Source organism: Podarcis bocagei, assembly GCF_964188305.1.
Source record: "Podarcis bocagei genome assembly, chromosome: 2".
Taxonomy (NCBI): domain Eukaryota; kingdom Metazoa; phylum Chordata; class Lepidosauria; order Squamata; family Lacertidae; genus Podarcis; species Podarcis bocagei.
This window is the reverse complement of record NC_138126.1, coordinates 18,597,719-18,622,061: the sequence shown is the minus strand read 5'-3', so window position 1 is coordinate 18,622,061 and position 24,343 is coordinate 18,597,719. Positions and strand designations below refer to the sequence as shown.

Here is a 24,343-nt window from a genome sequence, read left to right as displayed (position 1 = left end):
GCTCTGGTCCATGGGGTCACGAAGATTCGGACACGACTAAACGACTAAACAACAATGTGGCTACATGTCAACCCACAAAAGCGCCACGTAATTGATTTTTAGAACCTTTTCAAGTTAGTGGGAATTTGCTGCCAAGGAGTGTGGTGGAGTCTCCTTCTTTGGAGGTCTTTAAGCAGAGGCTTGACAACCATATGTTAGGAGTGCTCTGATGGTGTTTCCTGCTTGGCAGGGGGTTGGACTCGATGGCCCTTGTGGTCTATTCCAACTCTATGATTCTATGAAAGTGGGTTTTAGCTTTGCCCTGGCAGTAGTCATGTAACACAGGAGAAAATGTGAGAGCAAGGGAACCGACAATAATTTTGAGATGGTGCAGCTGGGACTGTGATTTCAACATCTGCTCACCTGTGCTGTAACAACTTCAGAAGCAAATCATTCCCTCTGTTGGACATGATGTCTTCAGGAACCCTAGAGAACCAGAAGTGCATAGAGTTAGGACTGTATTACTCTTGTGTATTCTACCAAAGATGACACGGTTTTCCCCTATGCCATCCTCTTCTCTGAGGGACAGCAATTATGTAGAAGCAACATTTCCATTATCTCATCGTTCACATCTCAGCTGGGACATGTACGGCTTAGCAATGCCGGCCGGATAGCAGGCTATTTTTCTCCACTGCAGTTTTTACTCACGTTGTAGTGATGATCTCATCTTTGGTTCTGCGCACCAGCAACACGGGGCCCTGGTATCTGAAGAGGAGGAGACCATGTCAAGGCACATGCGTTGTCTGAAGATTGTATGCTGCTGCTGAAGCTAAGCTAACTGGGCTCAACGAGACAAAGGACTGGGAGATTGGCTAGAAGCCATAGGTACGCTGCACTGCAGTTCTCCAAAAGAAGAGCAAAATATCCTATGTGAAGCAGATACTGGCACGGTTCAGGCAATCATATCCTGTGGAGAAAGACCCTTTGGCTCCTCCCTTTGCACGAGCCACAATGAAACCAAGAAGCTTCTAAGTACAGTGGTGCCTCAGGTTACATGCGCTTCAGGTTACAGACTCCACTGACCCAGAAATAGTACCTTGGGTTAAGAACTTTGCTTCAGGATGAGAACAAAAATCGCACGGCGGCAGCAGGAGGCCCCATTAGCTAAAGTGGTGCTTCAGGTTAACAACAGTTTCAGGTTAAGAAAAGACCTCCAGAATGAATTAAGTACTTAACCCGAGGTACCACTGTAATTCTAACTTCCTGTTCTGTCCAAAGCAAGAAACTATGGTTTGGAACACGTCAGGATCACAAACCACAGCTGAAAGTTGATGCTGAGATTTTGGCTTGTTCCCAAGCTGGTAACTGCAGCCTCCCAGTATGGATGAAAATGGGAAGCTGTGGTCGGAAACGTCCTGGTTTAATCGTGTCTTAATGCGAAGGGACCTCACGGCAGGTCCACACATATCTTGGCTTAAAAAGCTGAGATGTGGTGTCCTAAACACAACCGCTGAGTCTGTTGAATTCATGTAACCTAGCTAGCTAAGGGTGCTCATTTGCTATCTTGTGGGGACCTGGGGCCAAATTCCAGTTGAAAGCACACGCTGTCATGATTGTAACCACCAAATGGCCAAACCTCGATTTGGAGGCTGGCAACTCACACAGCTTTCATTTTAACTAGGATCAAATTTCTGGTCCTTGGTGGCTCTGAGGGAAAGCATCTAGGAAAGTACTATGTGGATCAGCCCTCAGCAACGTGGTACACCCCAGTTGTCTTTGGGACCGCAATGCCAAGAGCGTGCCAATGGATGATGGGAGATGTAGTCCGGCAATATCTGAAAGGCACCAGGCAGCTGAAGGCTAGTAGAAGGCAAAGACTCAAAGTCAGTCTCAGACAGAATTTCCAGCAGCAAGGGAAGAGGTCTCTATCCCTTCTCATTCTGCACAGGATCTGTATGCCATCCAAATGTTAACACATGGTTATTTCTTTACATTAGCCTATTGGTCTGGCCACAAGAGCCAAAACACATCATGTGTGGTACTAGATTTCTGTCTTGCTACAGACAGACCCTCCCTTGTTCCACAACACAATCTCAATAAATCCCCAACCCCAGTACCACCGGATCTCTCTCCTCAGCACACCAATCAGACAAAACATTTCCGCGAGCTGAGGGAATCCAGCGTTTTGTAACCAAGCCAAATCTGCCCTGGCTCCATTTCTTTCTCCCTTCCCCCCCAAAGTATTCCTGGTGATTTGGGGATCCCAGCTACTGCTCCAATAAAAGTGACAACCGTTCAGCTGAAGGGTTTAATATTTAACACCACGTGTTTTCCAAGCTGCCTTTCAAAGATAAAGCCACCCGACCGGCAACAAGCCTGAAATTTCATTACAATCGATTCCACCAGAGAGCAATCTGTGCAATGCAATAAAAGCTTTCAGTCAAAAGCCAAGGAAACAGGCTGAGTTTTCAAAAACCCTCTTGAGAGGCAGACAGCCAGCTGCACTCCCCCGGGAAGGAAAAACCACCCCATCCATATGGGGGCCGGCGGCCTGCCTGTTCTTAAAACCAGCTCATTTCCACCCCGGCTTTTCACTGATATGCAAAGTCCAGCTTCACTATTCCAAAGATTAGATGTCAACACGTTTGCTAATTTCTCCTCATTTTCCTGTCGGCGCTTTTGACTATCCAGTTTTTCCTTTGCTGCCTACCTGCAAAGCTGTTCCCCATTGTTTAGGTTCAGGTGTTGCCTCACGGTCCTGGTGACCAAGCCCCCTGCGGAAGGAAGGGAAGGCGTTAGATCAGCTTCGTCCACCAGCAAACAAGTCCGTAACTAAATTTTCTCCCGTAGTTTTCACAGTAACCTGGCTTAACTCCCTTCACCCAGAATCACCACTTATTGTGCAGTGGAGATGGGAGAGAGGGCTGGTCACTGACAGGAAGTGGCACAGACAAAATGGACGCTTAGTAGATCCCCCCCCAGAGAGGTTTGTACACCGTTAGGCAAAAGCATTCCTCTTTAACCAGACTATGGGCTGATGGACACCCAGTGCCTTTTAAAAATGTGTTGGGGAGAGGGAATGTTATTGGGTTGTTTTTGTTTTTATTACAGTGGTACCTCGGGTTACAGACACTTCAGGTTACAGACTCTGCTAACCCAGAAGTAGTACCTCGGGTTAAGAACTTTACCTCAGGATGAGAACGGAAATCGCACAGTGGCAGTGGGAGGCCCCATTAGCTAAAGTGGTACTTCAGGTTAAGAACAGTTTCAGGTTAAGAACGGACCTCCAGAACGAATTAAGTTTGTAACCAGAGGTACGTATTTTGTGTTTCTACACAGTAGAACCTTGGAAGCTGAATGCCTTGAAACTCATACGTTTCGGCTCCCGGACGATCGAAAACCAGAAGTGAGCGTTGCGGTTTCCGTATGATTTTCGAAAGCCGAACATCCGGCGTGTAGTTTCCGACTGCGTGCAGGAAGCTCCTGCAGCCAATTGGAAGCCACGCCTTGGTTTTCGAACTGGTCTGTGAGTCGAACGGACTCCCGGAACGGATTAAATTCAAGAGCCAAGAGAGGGGCTTCCATTAATTTTCTATTAAAGGAAAAAATTAAAGGAAAAAATAAGGCAAGAATGTGTTAAGATAATTATAGGATAGAAAACAGAGGAAGATGGAAAGGAATTGCTGAAACAATTAATAGAAGTGGAATACAAAAAGGGAGGTGTGAGGAGGTCGTTGGAAAGAAGCAAATGAAAGATAAGATATTGAAAATGTTTAAGGTGTTTTTAAAATGTTTTTGTTTTGTTTTGTTAGTTTAATGTGTTATGTAGTGTTTTTGTATTGTATTTGTATTGTTCTTTTTGTTTGTTTGTTTGTAGTGTTGTGTTGAAACTGTTCGAAAAGTAATAAATATCATTTTTTTAAAAAAGAGGGGCTTCCAAGGGTTACTGCTAGGGTGCTGAATGGTTTGAGCGCTTGCATATTAACTCTCTATGGTGGGGTGGATTTTATTTCAAAACAAAACAAATAAAAGGGTCTGAAACCATTTGAGCATAGAAAAGATGTGCATTTTCTGTTTGCTTCCCCTTACTCCAGCTTTCCGGCATGACCTTGAGGGCGAGAGGAACGAGGTCATCGAAGGAGGCGTCCAGAATAAGGGCACTGACATCTGGGTATGACATGGCGGCCCAAGTGGCTGTTGGGTTGGAGGAGAGAAGAGAGAGACAAGAGGAGTTATTGGAGAACTCAAATGTGCACTGGACAGAGCATCGACGCCACTCCGCTCCCGTTTGACTACCACAAAGTTTTGACTCCTTCCCATCCTAAGGCTGAGGTTTCCTACTCCCAAAACTTATGATATTATTCCAACTCCCCGCTCTTGTTTATGGCTAGAAATATCAGAACAGTTTGTTTCTTGAAGGCATGGACATGCCTTGTTTGCACCGGCTTATAGAAGGAGAACTTACTGGCGGACCGTACATTGTGTCAACTTGTGGGGGAAAGGACAGGTGCTATATGGACTTTCCATCTCTGGGCACAAATACCCCCCTCGCCTAATTCCAGGGAGATGACATCATGTGGCCACTGAGACCATTTAACACCAGTCCTGAAAGACCTACATTGGCTCTCAGTACGTTTCCGAGCACAATTCAAAGTGTTGGTGCTGACCTTTAAAGCCCTAAACGGCCTCGGCCCAGTATACCTGAAGGAGCGTCTCCACCCCCATCGTCCAGCCCGGACACTGAGGTCCACCTCTGAGGGCCTTCTGGCGGTTCCTTTGCTAAGAAAAGTGAGGTTACAGGGAACCAGGCAGAGGGCCTTCTCGGTGGTGGCGCCCTCCCTGTGGAATGCCCTCCCATCAGATGTCAAGGAAATAAACAACTATCTGACTTTTAGAAGACATCTGAAGGCAGCCCTGTTTAGGGGAGCTTTTAATATTTGATGTTTTATTTTGCTTTTAATTCTGTTGGGAGCCACCCAGAGTGGGTGGGGAAACCCAGCCAGATGGGTGGGGCATAAATAATAAATTATTATTATTAGGCCTTCAAGAGGGGTTTCCCTCACAAGGCCCTGCACATATTCCCAGGAATCCAGGGCAAATTGCATGCTGTCGTTCTCCTGCCTGTTCCAGCCCATCTCTGGTTAATCCCTTTCCCCCTGCCTATCAATGCCTCACAGCTCTGGCTAGCAGTGCTTCTTACCTGTAAAGCCCCCAATGGACCAGGCATAGAGGATGATGTCCTCAGGGAAGAAGCCCAAGCGGTGGATGGCGTACTGCATCACTACATCCATGGCGTTGGCTTCATTCTGAGGCAGCGGCACTCCCTGAGGCAGGAGAGGGAAATGGTCAGCGCAAGGAGAGGCTGGGAGTGAAGACTCTTGGGAGAGCTGGGGGGATGGCATGTGCCTGATCAGAGAGCTTTCCTTTCCTCTCTGCTTCCTCTCGCTTTTACAGTGGTACCTCGGGTTACATACACTTCAGGTTACAGACTCCGCTAACCCAGAAACAGTGCTTCAGGATGAGGACAGAAATCGTGCGGCGGCAGCGAGAGGTCCCATTAGCTAAAGTGGTGCTTCAGGTTAAGAACAGTTTCAGGTTAAGAGCGGACCTCCGGAACGAATTACAGTGGTGCCCCGCAAGACGAACGCCGCGCGAGATGAAAAAGTCGCAAAACGAAAGGTTTTTTCGTTTTCGAATTGCTTCGCAAGACGAATTTCCCTATGGGCTTGCTTCGCAAACCAAGCTTGCCCCGCTGTCCCCGGACCTCTTTTGAAGCAAGGGGCAGCGCGGAGAAGATCGCTTCTCCCCGTTGCCAGCTCCGCAATCTCCGGGGACAGAGGGGAAGGCGCAGCGCCTTCCCCTCTCTCCCCGGACCCCTTTTGAACCAAGGGGCGGCAACGGGGAGAAGCGATCTTCTCCTCTCCGCCCCTTGCTTCAAAAGAGGGGACAGAGTGGCGCTTCCCCTCTGTCCCCGGACGGTCTCCATAGGAACGCATTGATTGATTTTCAATGCATTCCTATGGGAAACCGTGCTTCGCAAGACGAAAACTCGCAAGAAGAAAAATCTTGCGGAACGAATTAATTTCGTCTTGCGAGGCACCACTATAAGTACTTAACCCGAGGTACCACTGTATTTTATTTTATCCTTCAGGCAAACCTCCTTTCCCAATTCTTCCTCCTTCCCTATTCCCTTTGTGTCATGTCTTTGAGAGACTATGAGCCTGAAAGCAGGGGCTGTCTAGCTAAGCGATCTTTGTAAGCTGTCCCGGAAACCGTCTCAGTCGAAGAGCGGGGTAAAAATGCTTCAGATAACAATGGACAAACAAATGTTTCCAATCGCTCGCTTGCCCCCTTGAGAAGGGGCCTGTCAGGGGCTGGGCTGAGGAGGAATGGTGGGGACCGCCTCCCCCTTCTCCTGAACCTTCCTGAGAACAGGAGGACGGTACAGTGGTACCTTGGTTCTCAAACGCCTTGGTACTCAAACAGCTTGGAAACCAAACACTGCAAGCCCGGAAGTGTTCCAGTTTGTGAACTTTTTTCGGAAGCCGAACGTGCTCCGTTTTGAGTGCCTCAGTTCTGTCTGAGCCATGTGGGGAATGAGAGACTTTAGGACAGAAGAGGCAGCTTCAACACCTGGAAACAATTTACACGCAGTTACGATGAGCCCTGAATTGCAGCGGGTTGGGCTAGATGACCGCTGGGGTCCCTTCCAACTCTACAATTCTATGATCGTACGACAAGCCCACTTGAAATAGGAGTCATTGCTATTTGTTCAGAAGCACCTGCAATTCTTTTCAGGAAGAAAGCTACCGCTTTGCCAATTTTGCCTTGCTGCATAAGAACATGATGCTCCAGGACATGGGTTTGGGGTTTTTTGTGTGCGAGAATCTCCAGCGCTGATCCAGTGCTAAACGAGGGCCTTCTCGGTAGTGGCACCCGCCCTGTGGAACGCCCTCCCATGAGATGTCAAGGCAATAAACAACTACCTGACATTCAGAAGACATCTTAAGGCAGCCCTGTTCAGGGAAATTTTTAACGTGTGATATTTTAGTGTATTTTTGGTTTCTATGGAAGCCTCCCAGAGTGGCTGGGGAGACCCAGCCAGATGGGCGGGGTATAAATAATAAATTTATTATTATTATTATTATTATTATTATTATTATTATTATTATTATTATTGGAACGGCGTTCTGTCCCCGCATCCTGGATGGTAGGACCTACCCTTCCTTGTGGAAGGACCAATTGCTGTGCTGCTCTCTCTTTTATTAAGGGAGACAGTGCAAAGCAGAGAGCAGAGACCAGGAAGAGAGAAGCCTCGATATCCAGAATTCTGAGTGACTTGAGGAAATGTCTAAATGAAAGGGCACATCTTTCTCACCACTGGAGGCAGGCAGGCACCCCCCACCCCCGTGCCCGATTCCAAATGGGTCCATCTAAATTGGATTTATCCAGACAATATCCACCGGATGCCCTAAAAGTAACCCAATTTAAAATCTCGGCGTAACTTGCAAACAGTATGCTCAATAATTGCAAACAGTATGCTCAATAATTTAACAATTAGACTTGGACAACAGCCTGGATTGGAAGATTGGAATGGAGTCAGGAAAAGCTGCGCTAGTAAACAGACAGTTGAAAATATATATATACACAAACAAAGCTGTACTCGATGGAGGAAAGGATATATGATTTCTGACATGATTGAGAATCGCATGTGGAAAATATGAGAACAACAAGAAGAAGGCAGGAACGAAGATACTGGAGATATACTACAGAGGTCCAGACTGGGAAGCCCAGAACAAATTACAGTGGTACCTCGGGTTAAGTACTTAATTCGTGCTGGAGGTCCGTACTTAACCTGAAACTGTTCTTAACCTGAAGCACCACTTTAGCTAATGGGGCCTCCTGCTGCCGCTGGGTCACGATTTCTGTTCTCATCCTGAAGCAAAGTTCTTAACCTGAAGCACTATTTCTGGGTTAGCGGAGTCTGTAACCTGAAGCGTATGTAACCTGAAGCGAGGTACCACTGTAATAATTAATAATTTGGACTGTAATTTGGTTGTTTTTTTAGTTTATTGTTTTTAATTGGATTATGATTATGATTATATGGATATGTTAATAGACTGCTTTTACTGGAAAATTTAAAAAAATGATTAAAAAAAATAAAAATAATAAAATCTTGACGTAACTCACCGTGCTGCCTGCAAATCCGGGGTGATTCCATCCCAGCACTGAGAATCCAGCTAAAAGGGAAAGAGAGAGGGTGAATTCATAGGAGGTAAGGCTGTCACTGGGCACGATGGCTGCGTTTTAACTTGACCGTCAAGAGGCAGTGCGCCTCTAAACATTGGTTGCTGGAAATCGCAAGTGGGGAGAGGTGCTGTCATGGGTGAATGACATGATGATGATGATGATGATGATACGATTTGTATATTGCCCTATACCTGTCGATCTCAGGGTGATCCACAACATAAAATCACAATGTATACATTTTAAAAATAAAGACAACCCCATAATCCTCCCCTCTTCCACAACACATTCTAAAAGGGCATCGGATGTTAATCAGCCAAAGGCCTGGTTAATGAGGAATGTATCTCATGAACAAGGGCGTGGAAAGCCCAGCAGGTCCTGCCCTAAGCAGGTCCCCACGAGCTTCACAAAATGTCGCCTCTGCTTCTTTGGTCAAAGGACATTTTCACTTGTTAGCCTGTTCGTGCGGCGCCACTTCCAAGTTGCAATAAACAAGGAATTGCCATTCATTTTATCAAGTGGAACAGCAACTGAAGTACAGCATTTGGGGAGCAGAAGAAGGAAAGATCGGTTTTTCTCCCCAGCAAGATTTGAACGTATCAGTGCCGAGCATATCTCTGCATCCCAGGGAAGGGCACGTATTAGTGGAGAGTTGCGCAGATGATAAAGTCACCTGCTTTCTGGTTCAGTCGCAGAAATATCTGAAGAGGCAGCAAAAGGCAATTCACAAGTCCCCAGCACCACAGTCAAAAATTCCTGCATCAGGTTCTGGGAATCAGAACGTCTTGACCGAGTAACTCTGTCCAAGCTGGAAAAATGGAACTAGAACGGTTGCGCCCAAATGTGCTTCCCTCTCTCAAACAGCAGAATGCAAAGTTCCAGGAGAATCTTCCATTCTAACCCTAACAGCTTTGCTTTGTTTTTTGGTGGGGAAAAAGAGAGACTTGAATCATACCATCCAGCGGGGTGGAGAGGCAGCCAACTTCATAAAAGCCCGCATTTCCTTCACAGCAAATAACCTGCAGAGAAAAAGGGAGAGAGGGAAGCTATTACGTTTGAAGCCATCAGAAGATGTACCTTGCAGGAAGCCAAATCTGGAGGAACGTCTGCACCCCCATTGTTCAGCCCGGACACTGAGGTCCAGCTCCGAGGGCCTACTGGCGGTTTCCTCACTGTGAGAAGTGAGGTTACAGGGAACCAGGCAGAGGGCCTTCTCGGTGGTGGCGCCCGCCCTGTGGAACACCCTCCCACCAGATGTCAAGGAAATAAACAACTACAGTGGTACCTCGGGTTAAGTATTTAATTTGTTCTGGAGGTCCGTTCTTAACCTGAAACTGTTCTTAACCTGAAGCACCACTTTAGTTAATGGGGCCTACTGCTGCTGTGCCGATGCACGGTTTCTGTTCTCACCCTGAAGCAAAGTTCTGAACCCGAGGTAATATTTCTGTTGGGAATCATTCTGAACAGAAACATGTTTATACCTTTAAGAACAGTTTTTTGTGAGCTCTGGGCTAATTGGTTGCAGCTGGCCATGGCTACAAAAGGAGAAAAGCTGCAGTTTGAACCCTGCCTCTAGGGAAAACACCCACAAGCTTTGCTGTTTGTTGTTTTGAAATAAAACCTTTATTTAATTTGGTGTTACACCTGTCTCATGGAGTCAGAGTCTCTGTCATCTGCCACCAGTGGAAAATCCCCCTCTAACGATTTCTGGGTAAGCGGAGTCTGTAACCTGAAGCGTATGTAACCTGAAGTGTATGTAACCCGAGGTACCACTGTATCAGACTTTTAGAAGACATCTGAAGGCAGCCCTGTTTAGGGAAGTTTTTAATGTTTTATTGTGTTTTTAATATTCTGTTGGGAGCCGCCCAGAGTGGCCAGATGGGCGGGGTATAAATAAATTATTAAGTATTATATTATTATTATTATTATCGCTTTCCTTCATCTCTTGCCCCTGCACAGCACTGGATGAATGAACAAGATCTTAGGCGCTGGTCCTTGGGTGTCAACTCACCAGTTTCCTGCCTTGGGGCTCAGAGGTCTCTCTGCGGTCCATGAACATGGTGTCGATTTCATTTCCATCGCAAGCCGCCAGTTTCGCTCGCTTCCCGTTGCACTGCAACATACAAGAGGGACAGAGCACGGTTGGGATTTAAGCCTCTTAGCTCCCCAGGTGCAAAACGAAGCCGGGAAGCAGCACTTCCGTGTCGTCCAGCTACGTAGAAACTGATCGCAGCTTCTCAGCTAGCTGCAACTCACTTCCTCCACCAGCCGGGCCTGCCCTTGGAGCAACATGGGCATGAGGGCCTTCTGCAGCAGATACACGGAGCCTGGGTACAGCATGCGTCGTCCAAAGGTGTGAGCCACTATGAAGCTGTCAAGGAAAAAAGAAAAGAAAAGGAGTAATAAGGGATCGGTGTCTCCAAAGCATGCATCCGCCATGCTGAGCTTTGCACTGAGGGAGTCTCCAACCATGGATGGATAACTCAGTGGAAGGTTTGGGGCTCATTGCACCCCAGTCAACCACACTCTGGGCTCTTCAACTTCTTGCACCCGTGACAAAAACAAACAAGCAGACAAATGAAGAACTGTAGTGATCAGGTGGGATTGCTATGAGGAATTATAACAAATATAGAGTAAGCCATCTGTGTCAGCAATGAAAGCATTGTGCTGACTGGGTTTAAACTATTTTGATATGATTCTTGATCAATCCACACCTCTGCATCCCTGTTCCATTTCTCTTTCTTCACAAGTCACGTACACACTTAGACAGGCAGGCGTCCTGGTCATCAAAGACAGTGGGCAGTTTCTTTGCTGTAGCTTTTCTGATATGTTAATCCCAGGATGTTAATCTCAGGGCCAGGAAACAGGTCTCACATAAAGGTGGTAATGATCGCTGTCCTCCTGGCCATCTTTCTTATCATGTGTATTGATTGTTTATGACCTCCGGGGTTGCTGAATGCACTCCTTTGTAGTTTTCATTCATTTACCCAAAAGTATGCACGCCTAACTAGTGTTTGTAGTTTAACTTTGTCCCCACATGGGGTTTGTTGAAATGCTCAGAAGAAATCTGATTTGTTCTTACGAACACTCTGTAAAAAGTTCTTTTGTGAATAAAACGACCTGGGCTGAGGGGTAGAGAGACAGATTATTATACGCACCCTTCCCAGAGTCTTGCTGGTTCAAGCCTCTGTGTGTATTCTTATTAATCAGAGTTCAATCCTTCCTCTACTTTGAGAACGCCTCAAAGAACCTACCCTCATGACACCGACATGATAACTCTGCACATATACTAAGGAAAATAAGGATTGTTACCCGCCTTCTTTCTCCCCACCAACCTCACCATGTCTATGACAACAATGTCTCACAGCGAATATAACTGACCTGTAGAAAGGACTCTATGAATTGAAAACAGAGACCCTGGTTAACTATGAAAACCCTACCCTGAGTAGGATATGAGACAGCCAGTCCTTAGAGCACATTCAAGTTGGGCTCCTGGCATGTCAAAGGCCAAACGCTGATAACTGTGGGCATCAGCAGGCAGGGGCTCATGCTTCTGAGCTATACTTTGCAAAAGGGCAAAGAGCGAAAGAGGAGGTTTACCTGGCAATCTGGCAGGGCAGCTTCTTAAGGGCGTGGAGGAAGCCGTTGACAGCACTCCGGTGCTTTGGTTCTGACCGCAACAGGGGAACGTTTCGGGAATCTGACCTGCAGGAGGGAGTTGGAAGTGACTACCCCGACTTTTCTCTGGTGCCCTTCAGGTGCTCTGGGAGCTACAAGACCCGTCAGCTCCATGCCCCAAACATCTGGAGGGCAACAGGTTAGCAGAGAACATATGCACATCTGGGAGGTAAATAGGCAGCTACATACCCCAACTAAAAGATGAAGGGACCCCTGACCATTAGGTCCAGTCGTGGCCGACCCTGGGGTTGCGGCGCTCATCTTGCTGGCCGAGGGAGCCGGCGTACAGCTTCCGGGTCATGTGGCCAGCATGACTAAGCCGCTTCTGGCGAACCAGAACGGCGCACGGAAATGCCATTTACCTTCCCACCGGAGTGGTACCTATTTATCTACTTGCACTTTGACGTTCTTTTGAACTGCTAGTGGGCAGGAGCAGGGACCGAGCAACGGGAGCTCACACCATCGCGGGGATTCAAACCGCCAACCTTCTGATCAGCAAGTCCTAGGCTCTGTGGTTTAACCCACAGCACCACCCGCGTCCCTTCTAATTTTTGCACATTACCCCAACTAGGTAATGTGCAAAAATGATGCGCTGGAATTTACATACATTTGCCGGTGAATGTGCAAAGTCTCCAAGGAAGAATGTGCACAGCAACCAGAAATGCATGAAATGTCTCAACCGATGAATGCTCTTTCCACATCACTTGGAGACGTCATGCAATGGCTAGCATGCAAATCCCCAGCTAATGCTGGGGATGTCTGGAGATCCTGGAAAGCTCAGAGGGTTAGAGCGTGGTGCTGATAACGCCATGGTTGCAGGTTTGATCCCTGCATGGGATGGCTGCATATTCCTGCAGTGCAGGGGGTTGGAACAGATGATCCTCAGGATCTCTTCCAACTTTACAATCCTAGGATTGTGGACGTTGCTGGACCTTTATGCACATTCACATCTACCGAAGCATAGCATGATTAACTATATAAGGGAAGCCTATAGCAGGAAACACTGGTTTTTCCTAAGCGAGAGCTGCCTTCATGGGTAAGGAATATGGAGAGTGGAGAAGAGACTAGGAGGCCAGACTCCTGTTTCCTCCCAACCCACTCACCGACTCGTAGCTTCATCCCACCGGAAATCCACAGGCCAGCTCCGGAAATCAAAGTTGTAACTGGCAAGTTTCTTCTGCAATGCGGAGAAAGCGTGAGAAAAATCACGGATGTAGACGCTGAATCAATGGGTCAACAAAGCTTCTGGCTCAATAGCCTTTCAGACACAGGCTGGGAAGGAGGCAAACCTTTCGCTTATTTCAGCTGACACTCAATATTTTCCCCAGGATCAACTAACCTTTCCTGGGATCAATTGAGAAGCATGTGTCAGGCTTCTGGGAATCAGCTTCCTCCCCCTTGGCCACAGATAAGCAGAACAAAGGAAAAGGAGTCTTTGTACCAGTTAGAATCTTTAATAATCACAGCGAGAGACACAGAACGCATCTCTCTAGAACGGCGGCGCTCCCAATTAAGGCTTACTCCCCTTCCGTCCCTATTAATCTACACCACTCCTATCTCTTGTAACCTGAGTCCGTACCCTCTGTGCTTTCCGTTCTGCCACTTTCTCAGCTCTCCTTAACCTTGGGGAAAGCGGATGGATGCTTTCCAGAGACAGTGAATCTGTTAAGCCTCTCTCTTCCAGTGTTTCTTCTCCAAGCTGTTCCCCATCCAGTATTTCCCAGCTTCTGCCTTCTGAACTACGCCCCTCTGCAAGGCACTGTTCCAAATCTATACTGTCCTCCTGCTTCTGGGAAGATTCAGGATCAGGAGGAGGGGGTGGCTGCCACTGGCGAGGAGTAAGTCTAAACAGATCAGGAATGGGGAACCTGCGGCCTTCTAGATGTTGGGATTGCAGCTCCCAGAGGGTAGTCAGGAGATGATGGGTGGGCCTTGGGAGACAATCAGGATGGGGCCTGTCAATCGCTGCCACTCTTACCTTGTGCTCAGGAGTGCCATACCGGTGTGCATCCTCTAGGATGGTGATGAACTGGATATACTGGGGGTTTGTCCAGCGACCGATGCCTGAGAAGAGGAGGAAAAGCTTTCAAGGACTGAAGCCCCACAGCATCTGGCTGCCTCTTCTGCTTCAGCACCCACAAAGCACCACCTCCCCACTCACTTTCTTCCCACCCCTCCTCAAAAGCTCTCTCTTCTATGAAGCCTTTCGTTTAACCCCTTGATATCACAAATATTATTGCTGTTGTTCTCACCCACTGGCCGTTCTCCTGGTCGAAGTGTTGTTTGGAAGCTCCTTGGGGCACAGACGTGACTTTATTCCTTGTGCTACCCTGCCAAGGTGGGTTGATCCAAGTACTGGTAAGTCAAAATCTGAAGCAGACTCGCTGAAACCAGTGGCGACCAACTAAAGTCCATTGATTTCAGCCAGCCTGCTTTTGCGTATTAGCTGGACCCAAACCATCATGTTTGCTTTGCTTAATCTGCTGTTTTCTTTCTGTTTTACTCATTTTATAATTGTGGTGTGGTGTGATAGCTTCTGGGTTGCTTCCCCTCCCCCTTTGTGAGCTTAAATGCATTGATGGCCATACATAAAAAAATATGAATCGGACAATTTCATGCCACCAAAATCCAAAGAAGGCAATGGTGGCTCTTGACTCAACGGATAAGGTTTCCAAGACATTGTTGGGTTCCAGTCAATGCTGGTCCTACTTGGAGTAGACCTGCAGAAATTAATGAACATGTCTAACTTGGGTCTATCAATTTCAATGGCTTTGCTCTGAGTAAAACATAGATGACTACAACCCTCAGCTCCCGTCAGCCCCAGCGTGCATTGCCCCTAGCCAGGAACGATGTGAGTTTGTAGTCTGGGGATATTGGGCAGGGGACACAGGATCCCCACTTCTGCCAAGAGCCTTCAGACTCCAGGAAACGCTCACCTCTGAGGCAGGCGATTCCTGCCAGCAAGAGCAGCATGGTCCCGGCATAGTGAGAGATCGCAACAACTTTCGACATCGTCAAATACCCTAGAAAGAGAGACAGGTAAAGAGGGGGAGGCAGTCAGAACAACCGCACGGAACCTCAAAGCGCTGCTTTCCACGGGATGCTTTTCTTACAGTGAGAACTGTGCTCAGAACGTTTATTCTATCCCAGGGGTCAGCAACCTTTTTCAGCAGGTCCACCGTCCCTCAGACCATGTGGGGGGCTGGACTATATTTTGAAAAAAATAATAATGAATTCCAATGCCCCACAAATAACCCAGAGATGCATATTAAATAAAAGGACACATTCTGCTCGTGTAAAAACACCAGGCAGGCCCCACAAATAACCCAGAGATGCATTTTAAATAAAAGCACACATTCTACTCATGTAAAAACAGGCTGATTCCTGGACCGTCCGTGGGCCGGATTGAGAAGGCGAATGGGCCGCATCCGGCCCCCGGGCCTTAGGTTGCCTACCCCTGTTCTATCCCATGGGAGGAACACGCAAGCGTGCGATTTGCCATCAGTGCACAAAGGGCAAAGGCCAGCAGCTCCCGAGCACAGCGCTTGCAGCGAGAAAGCCGTTCGGTGTGCTTACGTGAAAGAGCACTGGCGGCCAGCAGAGGGGTGCTTGCATGGGAATGGCCCCTCCACAGCCCCTGTTACCCGTCACATTGCTGCGATTCATCCGGCCTATGCATGTTGAAACCCTTGGCAGTTGCACTGTGAATATCAATAGGACGGCAGGATCCGAAAAATGCAACCAGTGGGGCCAGCCACAAAACGTTGCTGTGCAGCTTCACTCCCTGGCAGAAATGCTTTTGTTCAGGGATCTGCCAGCTGGGTCTCCCTTTTTCCAGGATGCTATATGCTGTTAGGCTCCAGCAGAACATAACACACCCATTTTTCTTTTAAAATGACCACTATTGCGTAGCTACTGGGCAGGCCCGGACATCAGATGCTGTTTTTTTTTTTAAAAAAAATATTTTCTGTCCTTCTGCAAAGCTGAAGGCTCCTCTGAACGTGTTGTTAACTCCCTCTTCCCTCACCCCGTTTGCCCCATTTTGGCAACTACAGTGATACCTCAGGTTACATACGCTTCAGGTTACAGACTCCGCTAACCCAGAAATAGTGCTTCAGGTTAAGAACTTTGCTTCAGGTTGAGAACAGAAATAGTGCTCCGGCAGTGCGGCAGCAGCGGGAGGCCCCATTAGCTAAAGTGATGCTTCAGGTTAAGAACAGTTTCAGGTTAAGTACGGACCTCCGGAACGAATTAAGTACTTAACCTGAGGTACCACTGTATTCTATTGGCCCTCATTACACAAGATTACGATTTGAGGGAGGGACGCATTAAATGATCACATTATTCACGTGGGATATAGACACCTCATGCAACTAAATAGAAACAATGCAACATGTCAGACACTGAGCTGACTAAAATTAATAATCATTTAAGATGAACTCTGGGATGTGGGTGGCGCTGTGGGTTAAACCACAGAGCCTAGGACTTGCTGATCAGAAGGTCGGCGGTTCGAATCCCCGCAACGGGGTGAGCTCCCGTTGCTCGGTCCCTGCTCCTGCCAACCTAGCAGTTCGAAAGCACCTCAAAGTGCAAGTAGATAAATAGGTACCACTCTGGCGGGAAGGTAAACAGTGTTTCCGTGCGCCGTTCTGGTTCGCCAGAAGCGGCTTAGTCATGCTGGCCACATGACCCGGAAGCTGTACGCTGGCTCCCTCGGCCAGTAAAGCGAGATGAGCGCCGCAACCCCAGAATCGGCCACGACTGGACCTAATGGTCAGGGGTCCCTTTACCTAAGATGAACTCCACACCAGTCTCAGAAGCGAGGTTGTCAATAGGCCAGGGGCATTGTGACTTCGGCATCTGAAACCATGAAGGCTTCAGACTTGTGCCCCCTCCAAAAAGGGGGGGAGTGAGGAGGGTAGCCTCAGATTCTTAGAGACTGACAGAAGCAGCTCTTTTGCCAATAACAAATCCTTGAGTGGGGTGTGTGTGAGAGAGATAATAAATTATGTTTTCCCATGCTGTTAGGAAGATTAAAAATGCCTCGTGCTGCGGGAGTTATTTTGAAAATAATATAACTAAAATTGTGGGGAAAGCAAGGCTCTCGCTGAGTGCAACGGGCTGTCTGGGAAAAATCTGCTGCTCCTGCAGCAATTGTGCTGCTTATTGAATGCGTTTAGCCACCTTTCTAAAGAAAACAGGCTCAAGGCAGCTGGCAATTGATACACACACACGACGGGATTAGCGCCCAGACGGGAGACAGCCGGGAGCCCCACGTAAGCTGACCTGAGCTTTGAAAAGAGGAAGCCCAATGTACGTCCAATGATACGTGCCTGTTTTCCAAGTGTAATAAATTATTTGCTGAGTTGCTAAGAGACCAAGCGGCGATGCAGGATGCGGCTCACCGCCCCGATTCAAATTTCACCCCGTCTATGAACTCACTAGGAGGCCCCGGGTTCACCCCTCCCCAAAATATAATGGGGGGGGGGAGGAAGATTACCACTGGCAAACTTTGGGAAGTGGAGGAGGGGGAAACCCCACACACCAAAAAATCTGAGGAAACATTTGCCGGGCAGAAGTCAGCCTTGCAAAATCTCCTTGTCATTCTCCACACAACATGCGCACAAGGAATCCTTTGTCTGGCCCTGAATGGCAGCTGCCTCGTGATGCAGGGCAGTTCCCCGAGAAAGAACGGCAATCTCCTATAAGAAACAAACATTTATTGGAGCAAGAGCATATTGCGCTGGTTGTGGCCCGACTGCACTGTTTGCCAATTAGTTTCTGGGCCCAACTCAAAGCGTTGGTTTTTGACCTTCAAAGGCTTAAATGGCTCAGGACCTCAATACCTCAGGGATTGCCTCTCTCCATAAAGGTAAAGGACACCTGGACAGTTAATTCCAGTCAAAGGCGACTATGGGGTTGCGGCGCTCATCTCGCTTTCAGGCCAAGGGGGCCAGCGTTTGTCCACAGGCAGCTTTCCGGGTCATGTGGCCAGCAGGACTAAACCGCTTCTGGCACAACAGGACACAATGATGGAAACCAGAGCGCACGGAAACGCCATTTACCTTTCTGCTGCAATGGTACCTATTTATCTGCTTGCACTGGCGTGCTTTCCGACTGCTAGGTTGGCAGGAGCTGGGACAGAAGCAACGGGAGCTCACCCCGCCGTGGGGATTCGAACCGCCAACCTTCTGATCAGCAAGCCCAAGAGGCTCAGTGGTTCAGACCACAGCGCCACCTGCATCCCTCCCTCTCTCCATATAAACCTTTTTTTGTGTGCCTCTTCTGTGGGAGGTCTGTAGACTGGCAATATTCCGCTTTTGAAGACGCCCACATTACCAGCCCTCGCTGCCTCTGGCAGGAGTGGATTTCACAGCTTTAAGTACGGGTTGTGTGAAGAAGTCCTTTCTCTTGCCCGACTGACCCAACAACAATATGAAACACAAGAACAAGAGCAAGGTCACCCCCTGACAGAAGCCAGCAGGAAGGTTTACTTATTTATTAAATTTAGATAACGGCCCTTCACCCGAAATAAAGAGTTTAAAAACAAAAACAAGATGTGGTGAACAGCCTCTGCTGTCAGGGGGTACTTTTGGCTCACCAGTAACTTTAAATTTATTTCTCAGGGCACACCAGCAGTTTTCTTGTGGCAATGATAGTGTTTTTCAGTGCAAATTTTAGGGTTTTCTGCCCTGACCTTATACCATGGTCAGACCGCCAGTCCCTGTAGCTTAGGGTTGGTTGTGCCAGGTGTGGGAGCCTCCAGATGTTGCTGAATTGCCAACTCCCATCAACCCCAGAGGGCAGGGCCAGGGAATGATGGGAGTTGTAGTTCAGCAATGTCTGATGAGCGGTAGCTTCTCTGCATGTGGTATAAAGAATCCTAAGCAGCATGGATTCAAGGTCTGACACGGCGTAAGGCGGCTTCTGCACCTTGTTCATCCTAAGAGGCAGCAGAGCTCCCATGTTTCAGATGCAAATCTTTCCAATATCTACCTGGGAAGGCCGGGGATTGAATCTGGAGCTTTCCGCATGCAAAACAAGTGCTTTACCACTGAGCTAACAGTGCTGCACCCCCATAACCTCCCAGCGTTGGAAGCTTTCTAGCGCTACGCTTGAGCCAGCAGCACCTTGCCAAAGAGTTTGCCCAGAGAGCAGCAGCCCGTTACCTTTTCTGTACAGGTAAAACACAGCGAGCGGGGAAGAGTAGTAGGAAATGGACCACAGCACGGAAGCCTGCAGGGACAGAGCAAAGGAACGGCGTAAGTCACACAGAAAGCAGGCTTTTCCTAGGCATTTTTGGGGGTTCATTGACGAAGGCCCTGGTGTTTTAAGCGACAGAGAGAAGGGAGCCAAGGGAGCCGGTTTAATGCTCAGAGAGACGAGAGAATCAACTCTGCAATGTGCAGCGCTGCATCCATGGCTACTAGCGGAAGCCAAGGGGGACCGGGTTGCGAGTAAACATGCTTTCACTGAGCTGCTCCTAATGAGGTCTTGCTTCTCTCAACAACTTCTTGGTAAAAGGTTACATTCTGGGCCAGGGAGAGGTGGAAACCCAAATTCCTCAGGACGGGCATCAGCTGTCCTACACATGATTATGTAGGATCAACGGCACTCTGGATTGCACCGTCATAAAATGGAGGATTATGTGAGGGACGTGTGCTGGGATTCTTGAATGCTTCCCCCTATAAACAAACAAACAGCCCTCCACTCCTGTAGAAAACTAGTGCAACAGGGGGAAAGGTTTAATGCATTCTTTCCCTGCCATGCTAGATTATTACATGCAAGAAAGAAGACTGGTTTTATTTTATTTTTAAGCCCCACGCTGCCTGAAACGTGACTTTTGTCCACCACGCGTACTCCGTGGGCAGCCCGCAGCGGCACCCCCATGTGTGCCGGAGCAGCTAACTACGCCCCTGAGTTAAGTGGAAGCCCCTAAGCTTCCAACGCATTTTGCAGAATGAGTATACCACATGACACCGATCCCGAGAGACCTGCATTGGCTCCCAGTACGTTTCCAAGCACAATTCAAAGTGTGGGTGCTAACCTTTAAAGCCCTAAATGGCCTTGGCCCAGTATACCTGAAGGAGCGTCTCCACCCCCATCGTTCAGCCCAGACACTGAGGTCCAGCGCCCAGGGCCTTCTGGCAGTTCCCTCCCTGCGAGAAGTGAGGTTACAGGAAACCAGGCAGAGGGCCTTTTCGGTAGTGGCGCCCGCCCTGTGGAACGCCCTCCCTTCAGATGTCAAGGAAATAAGCAGCTATCTTATTTTAAAAGACATCTGAAGGCAGCCCTGTTTAGGGAAGTTTTAAATATTTAATGCTGTATTGTTTTAACACTTGATTGGGAGCCGCTCAGAGTGGCTGGGGAAACTCAGCCAGATGGGTGGGGTATAAATAATAGATTATTATTATTATTATTATTATTATTATTATTATTATTATTATTATTATTTTACACTGCCACTAGGTCGTCTAGAATAGCTGGGAGATAACGAGCACATTGGCGGACAGAACGCACAGAGTATGTACTCACCAGGGCGAGGATGCTGTCCGCATGTTTTTCAAGCGTCCGTGGCTGGTAGTAAGATTCCTGTTGAAAAGAAGCAAAACACTTTCTGAACTTGGGCTTAGGTCTTTTGAAGAAGGGCTAGAGGAGGGAAGGGAGAGAAGGACGGTTTTCTTTTGAAAAGAAGAAGAAGAAGAAGAGTTTGGACTTGATATCCCGCCTTTCACTCCCTTTAAGGAGTCTCAAAGCGGCTAACATTCTCCTTTCCCTTCCTCCCCCACAACAAACACTCTGTGAGGTGAGTGGGGCTGAGAGACTTCAGAGAAGTGTGACTAGCCCAAGGTCACCCAGCAGCTGCAGGTGGAGGAGCGGAGACACGAACCCGGTTCCCCAGATTACGTGACTACCGCTCTTAACCACTACACCACACTGGCTGGTGCATGTGGTTTTTTCGGGGGCGAGGGGGTGGACCTGGTGCTTCAAAGAAGTTAACCAATTAACCCCTGCACTTTTATCTGTAGGCAACACGACCCTAGTTCCCAAATGACAGGAAACTTTTACTGATGCTGTATTGTTACTCATGTAAACCACAGAAACCTTTCTGATTTCTCATACAGTGGTACCTCGGGTTACATATGCTTCAGGTTACAGACTCCGCTCGCCCAGAAATAGTACCTCGCGTTAAGAACTTTGCTTCAGGATGAGAACAGAAATTGTGCAGTGGTGGCGCAGCAACAGCAGGAGGTCCCATTAGTTAAAGTGGTGCTTCAGGTTAGGAACAGTTTCAGGTTAAGAATGGACCTCCAGAATGAATTAAGTTCTTAACCTGAGGTACCACTGTATTGGTTTCAGAGCTTCTTGCCTGGACTGCAGCCTCATGCCTGGTGACTTAGCATTTGTATGTTGCGAACTACCCTGAGATCTACAAATGAGGGGTGGTATATAAATTTACTAAATAATAATAATAATAATAATAATAATAATAATAATAATAATAATAATAAAATGGCAGCAAAAAAAATATGGGAGGGAGAGAGAAAGAGAAACCGAGCAGGTGATATAGAAAAAACCTGCTCCTTTCCCTTTATGGGGTATCCAAGAGCCTGTTTAGAGTCCTTAAGTGGGTTCCCTATCGGTAGGAGAAAATAACAGAGGCCAACCAGAGAATACAGTGGTACCCCGCGAGACGAATGCCTCGCAAGACGGAAAACCCGCAAGACGAAAGGGTTTTCTGTTTTGGAGGCGCTTCGCAAGACGAATTTCCCTATGGGCTTGCATCGCAAGACGAAAGCCCATAGGGAAATGCTGGCGGTCGGGAGCAAAGACTTTCGCCCACAGCCGGCCTTCAGAAGAGGACCTCTTCTGAAGGCCGGCGGGGGGCAAAAGTCTTTGCTCCCCCCCGCCTGCCTTCCCCCCCCCGCCTGCCCCGGGCGATCTTAAAATGCTGGCGGGCGGGAGCGAAGCGTTCGCTGCCGACCCCCAGCATTTTAAAATCACCAAGGGACAGCAGAGAAGTCTCTGTCCCGGGGAGATTTTAAAATGCTGGAGGTCGGGAGCGAAGCGTTAGCTGCCGACCCCCAGCATTTTAAAATCTCCCCGTGTCCCGGGAAGGTTTTAAAATGCTGGGGGTCGGGAGCGAAGCGTTAGCTGCCGACCCCCAGCATTTTAAAATCTCCCCGTGTCCCGGGGAGGTTTTAAAATGCTGGGGGTCGGGAGCGAAGCGCTGCCGACCCCCAGCATTTTAAAATCTCCCCGTGTCCCAGGGAGGTTTTAAAATGCTGGGGGTCGGCAGCGCTTCGCTCCCGACCCCCAGCATTTTAAAACGCTGTTCCAAAGGGGGGGTGAGGACACCTGCCCCAGCCGCCCCACTTCGGAAAGCTGTTCCGAAGTGGGGAGGGGGGGTGGGGACACCTGCCCCAGCCGCCCCACTTCGGAAAGCTGTTCCGAAGTGGGGCGGGGGGGCGGGGACACCTTCTGAAGGCGGGCAGGGGGCGAAAGTCTTTGTCCCCCCTGCCTGCCTTCCCAGGGGCTTTTAAATCGCCCCGGACAGCGGAGAAGTCCTCCGCTGTCCGGGGCGATTTTAAAATGCCACCCGCCAGCATTTTAAGATCGCCCCGGACAGCGGAGAAGTCCTCCGCTGTCCCAGGGTTTTTTAAAATGCTGGGGGTGGGAAGAAAAGCCCTTGTCCCCCCCCAGCCTTCAGAAGAGGTCCGGGGGCAGACTGTCCCCGGACCTGGTCCGAAGGCGGTTTCCCTAGGAACGCATTAATTGATTTTCAATGCATTCCTATGGGAAACCGTGCATCGCAAGACGAAAAAACCGCAAGACGAAGAGACTTGCGGAACGAATTAATTTCGTCTTGCGAGGCACCACTGTAGTGAGAAGCAAAGCAGCTAGTAAGCTTGATCTTTATTAAACTATTGCAACAGGGTCCTCACTCACCACACGCAGGGAAGGTGGAGGAACCCAGAACAATGGTGCACAAGCCCTTATAAGGACTTTTGAAATTGCTCACCCTGTAGCCCAAGACCACCACCCCAAACATCATAAATACATCACAGGAGGCGGTCTACAGCAGAACCTCTGTTGGCCAGGATATCTGTTAATGGTCACTGATTGCATTACCTGGGCAGCCTGCCAAGGCCTGTGCCAAGTTTCCCACTTCTGAAGCTCAATAAAGTTGTGGCCAATTTGAACCCATACTTTGGTCTCATGTCTCATCATTTGGGGTAAAGGGGTAGGCACCACAGACAGGGTTTAGCGCGTGTGCCCGCCAATACTTTTAGTTCCTGAATCCAGGTCACAGGCTCACCCTATTCATACACAAAGATGTCCTTAAGACAGGATTTGTATGCAAAAAAGACAAAGGGAAGGCTTTCCCCATTTTCTCCCTCCTTCAGATAAATATTTGAGGTCCATTTGGGAGAGTCAAAATGGTTTCAGGATTGCTCTCCTGTACTATTTCAGACACGTGATTAATATACTTATGTACATTTATGAACGTTTATTTTATATTTGGGACCTTAGAATTCTTATAACTCAGGCATACAGTGGTGCCCCGCAAGACGAATGCCTCGCAAGACGGAAAACTTGCTAGACGAAAGAGTTTTCCGTTTTGGAGGTGCTTCGCAAAACGAATTTCCTATGGGCTTGCTTCGCAAGACGACAATGTCTTGCGAGTTCCTGCGGGTTTTTTCCCCTCCCCCCCCTTTTTCTAAGCCGCTTATCAGCTGATCCGATCAGCAGATAAGCCGCTAATAGCGCTAATCTGTCAATGGGCTTGCTTCACAAGACGAAAAAACCGCTAGACGAAGAGAATCACAGAACGGATTCTTTTCGTCTTGCGAGGCACCACTGTAATAAAGTACAGTATCCAGAAGGGACCTAAAAGCTGAGCTCTCACTCCAATGTATGCTCCTGGGCAGACCGCATAATGGGACGACTACTTTAATAAACACACCCGTCTGAAAAGCCACATCCACAGACCTGGGAGCTGTGCCCCTTGGCCTTAGCCTAGGGGTGGTGGGTTGGAATTATTGTGGGCCACTGTCAATTAAATTGCTGTGCTAGTGGAAGCCAGCACCACAATTCCTGCTCATGCAGTGAGACTCCCTGCTCCCCAATTGGCCCAAAAGGGTCAGGAGAACCCCCAGAACGGTACAGGGGATGAAGGAGGAGATCAGCTCCTCAGGGACAGCCTTTCCCAACCTGGTCCGGCCCTCCAGTGCTTGGGGCCACTGGGACTAGTGGGAGTTGTAGCCTAAAACGTCCAGAGGGCAGCAGGTTGTGGGGGAAGGCTGTCCTACGAACACAGCAGCCATTTGGGGAGTTTAGCCGCCAGCTTCTTCACGATGACGTCCGGGGAATTTCTGGCCCTCCAGGTGTGGCTGAACTACAACTCCCGCCAGCCCCAATTGCAGGGATGATGGGA

The 24,343-nt window shown here is 48.5% G+C and overlaps 1 protein-coding gene across 1 annotated transcript in view; it reads right to left on the bottom strand.

The window, feature by feature from the left end:
* The window catches only part of ABHD16A (abhydrolase domain containing 16A, phospholipase), a 37,554-nt gene that overhangs the window by 9,028 nt on the left and 4,183 nt on the right, over positions 1–24,343 (bottom strand). Inside the window, exons 2-16 of the mRNA XM_081182749.1 lie at positions 20,440–20,496; positions 19,074–19,140; positions 14,841–14,927; positions 13,883–13,968; positions 13,008–13,081; positions 11,827–11,931; positions 10,483–10,597; positions 10,238–10,339; positions 9,182–9,245; positions 8,170–8,219; positions 5,180–5,303; positions 4,069–4,173; positions 2,690–2,753; positions 688–744; positions 403–465 (exon numbers count right to left, since the gene is read on the bottom strand). Of these exons, the coding sequence (XP_081038875.1) occupies positions 403–465; positions 688–744; positions 2,690–2,753; positions 4,069–4,173; positions 5,180–5,303; positions 8,170–8,219; positions 9,182–9,245; positions 10,238–10,339; positions 10,483–10,597; positions 11,827–11,931; positions 13,008–13,081; positions 13,883–13,968; positions 14,841–14,927; positions 19,074–19,140; positions 20,440–20,496 (1,220 nt within the window). The remainder of the gene's footprint in view (positions 1–402; positions 466–687; positions 745–2,689; positions 2,754–4,068; positions 4,174–5,179; positions 5,304–8,169; positions 8,220–9,181; positions 9,246–10,237; positions 10,340–10,482; positions 10,598–11,826; positions 11,932–13,007; positions 13,082–13,882; positions 13,969–14,840; positions 14,928–19,073; positions 19,141–20,439; positions 20,497–24,343) is intronic.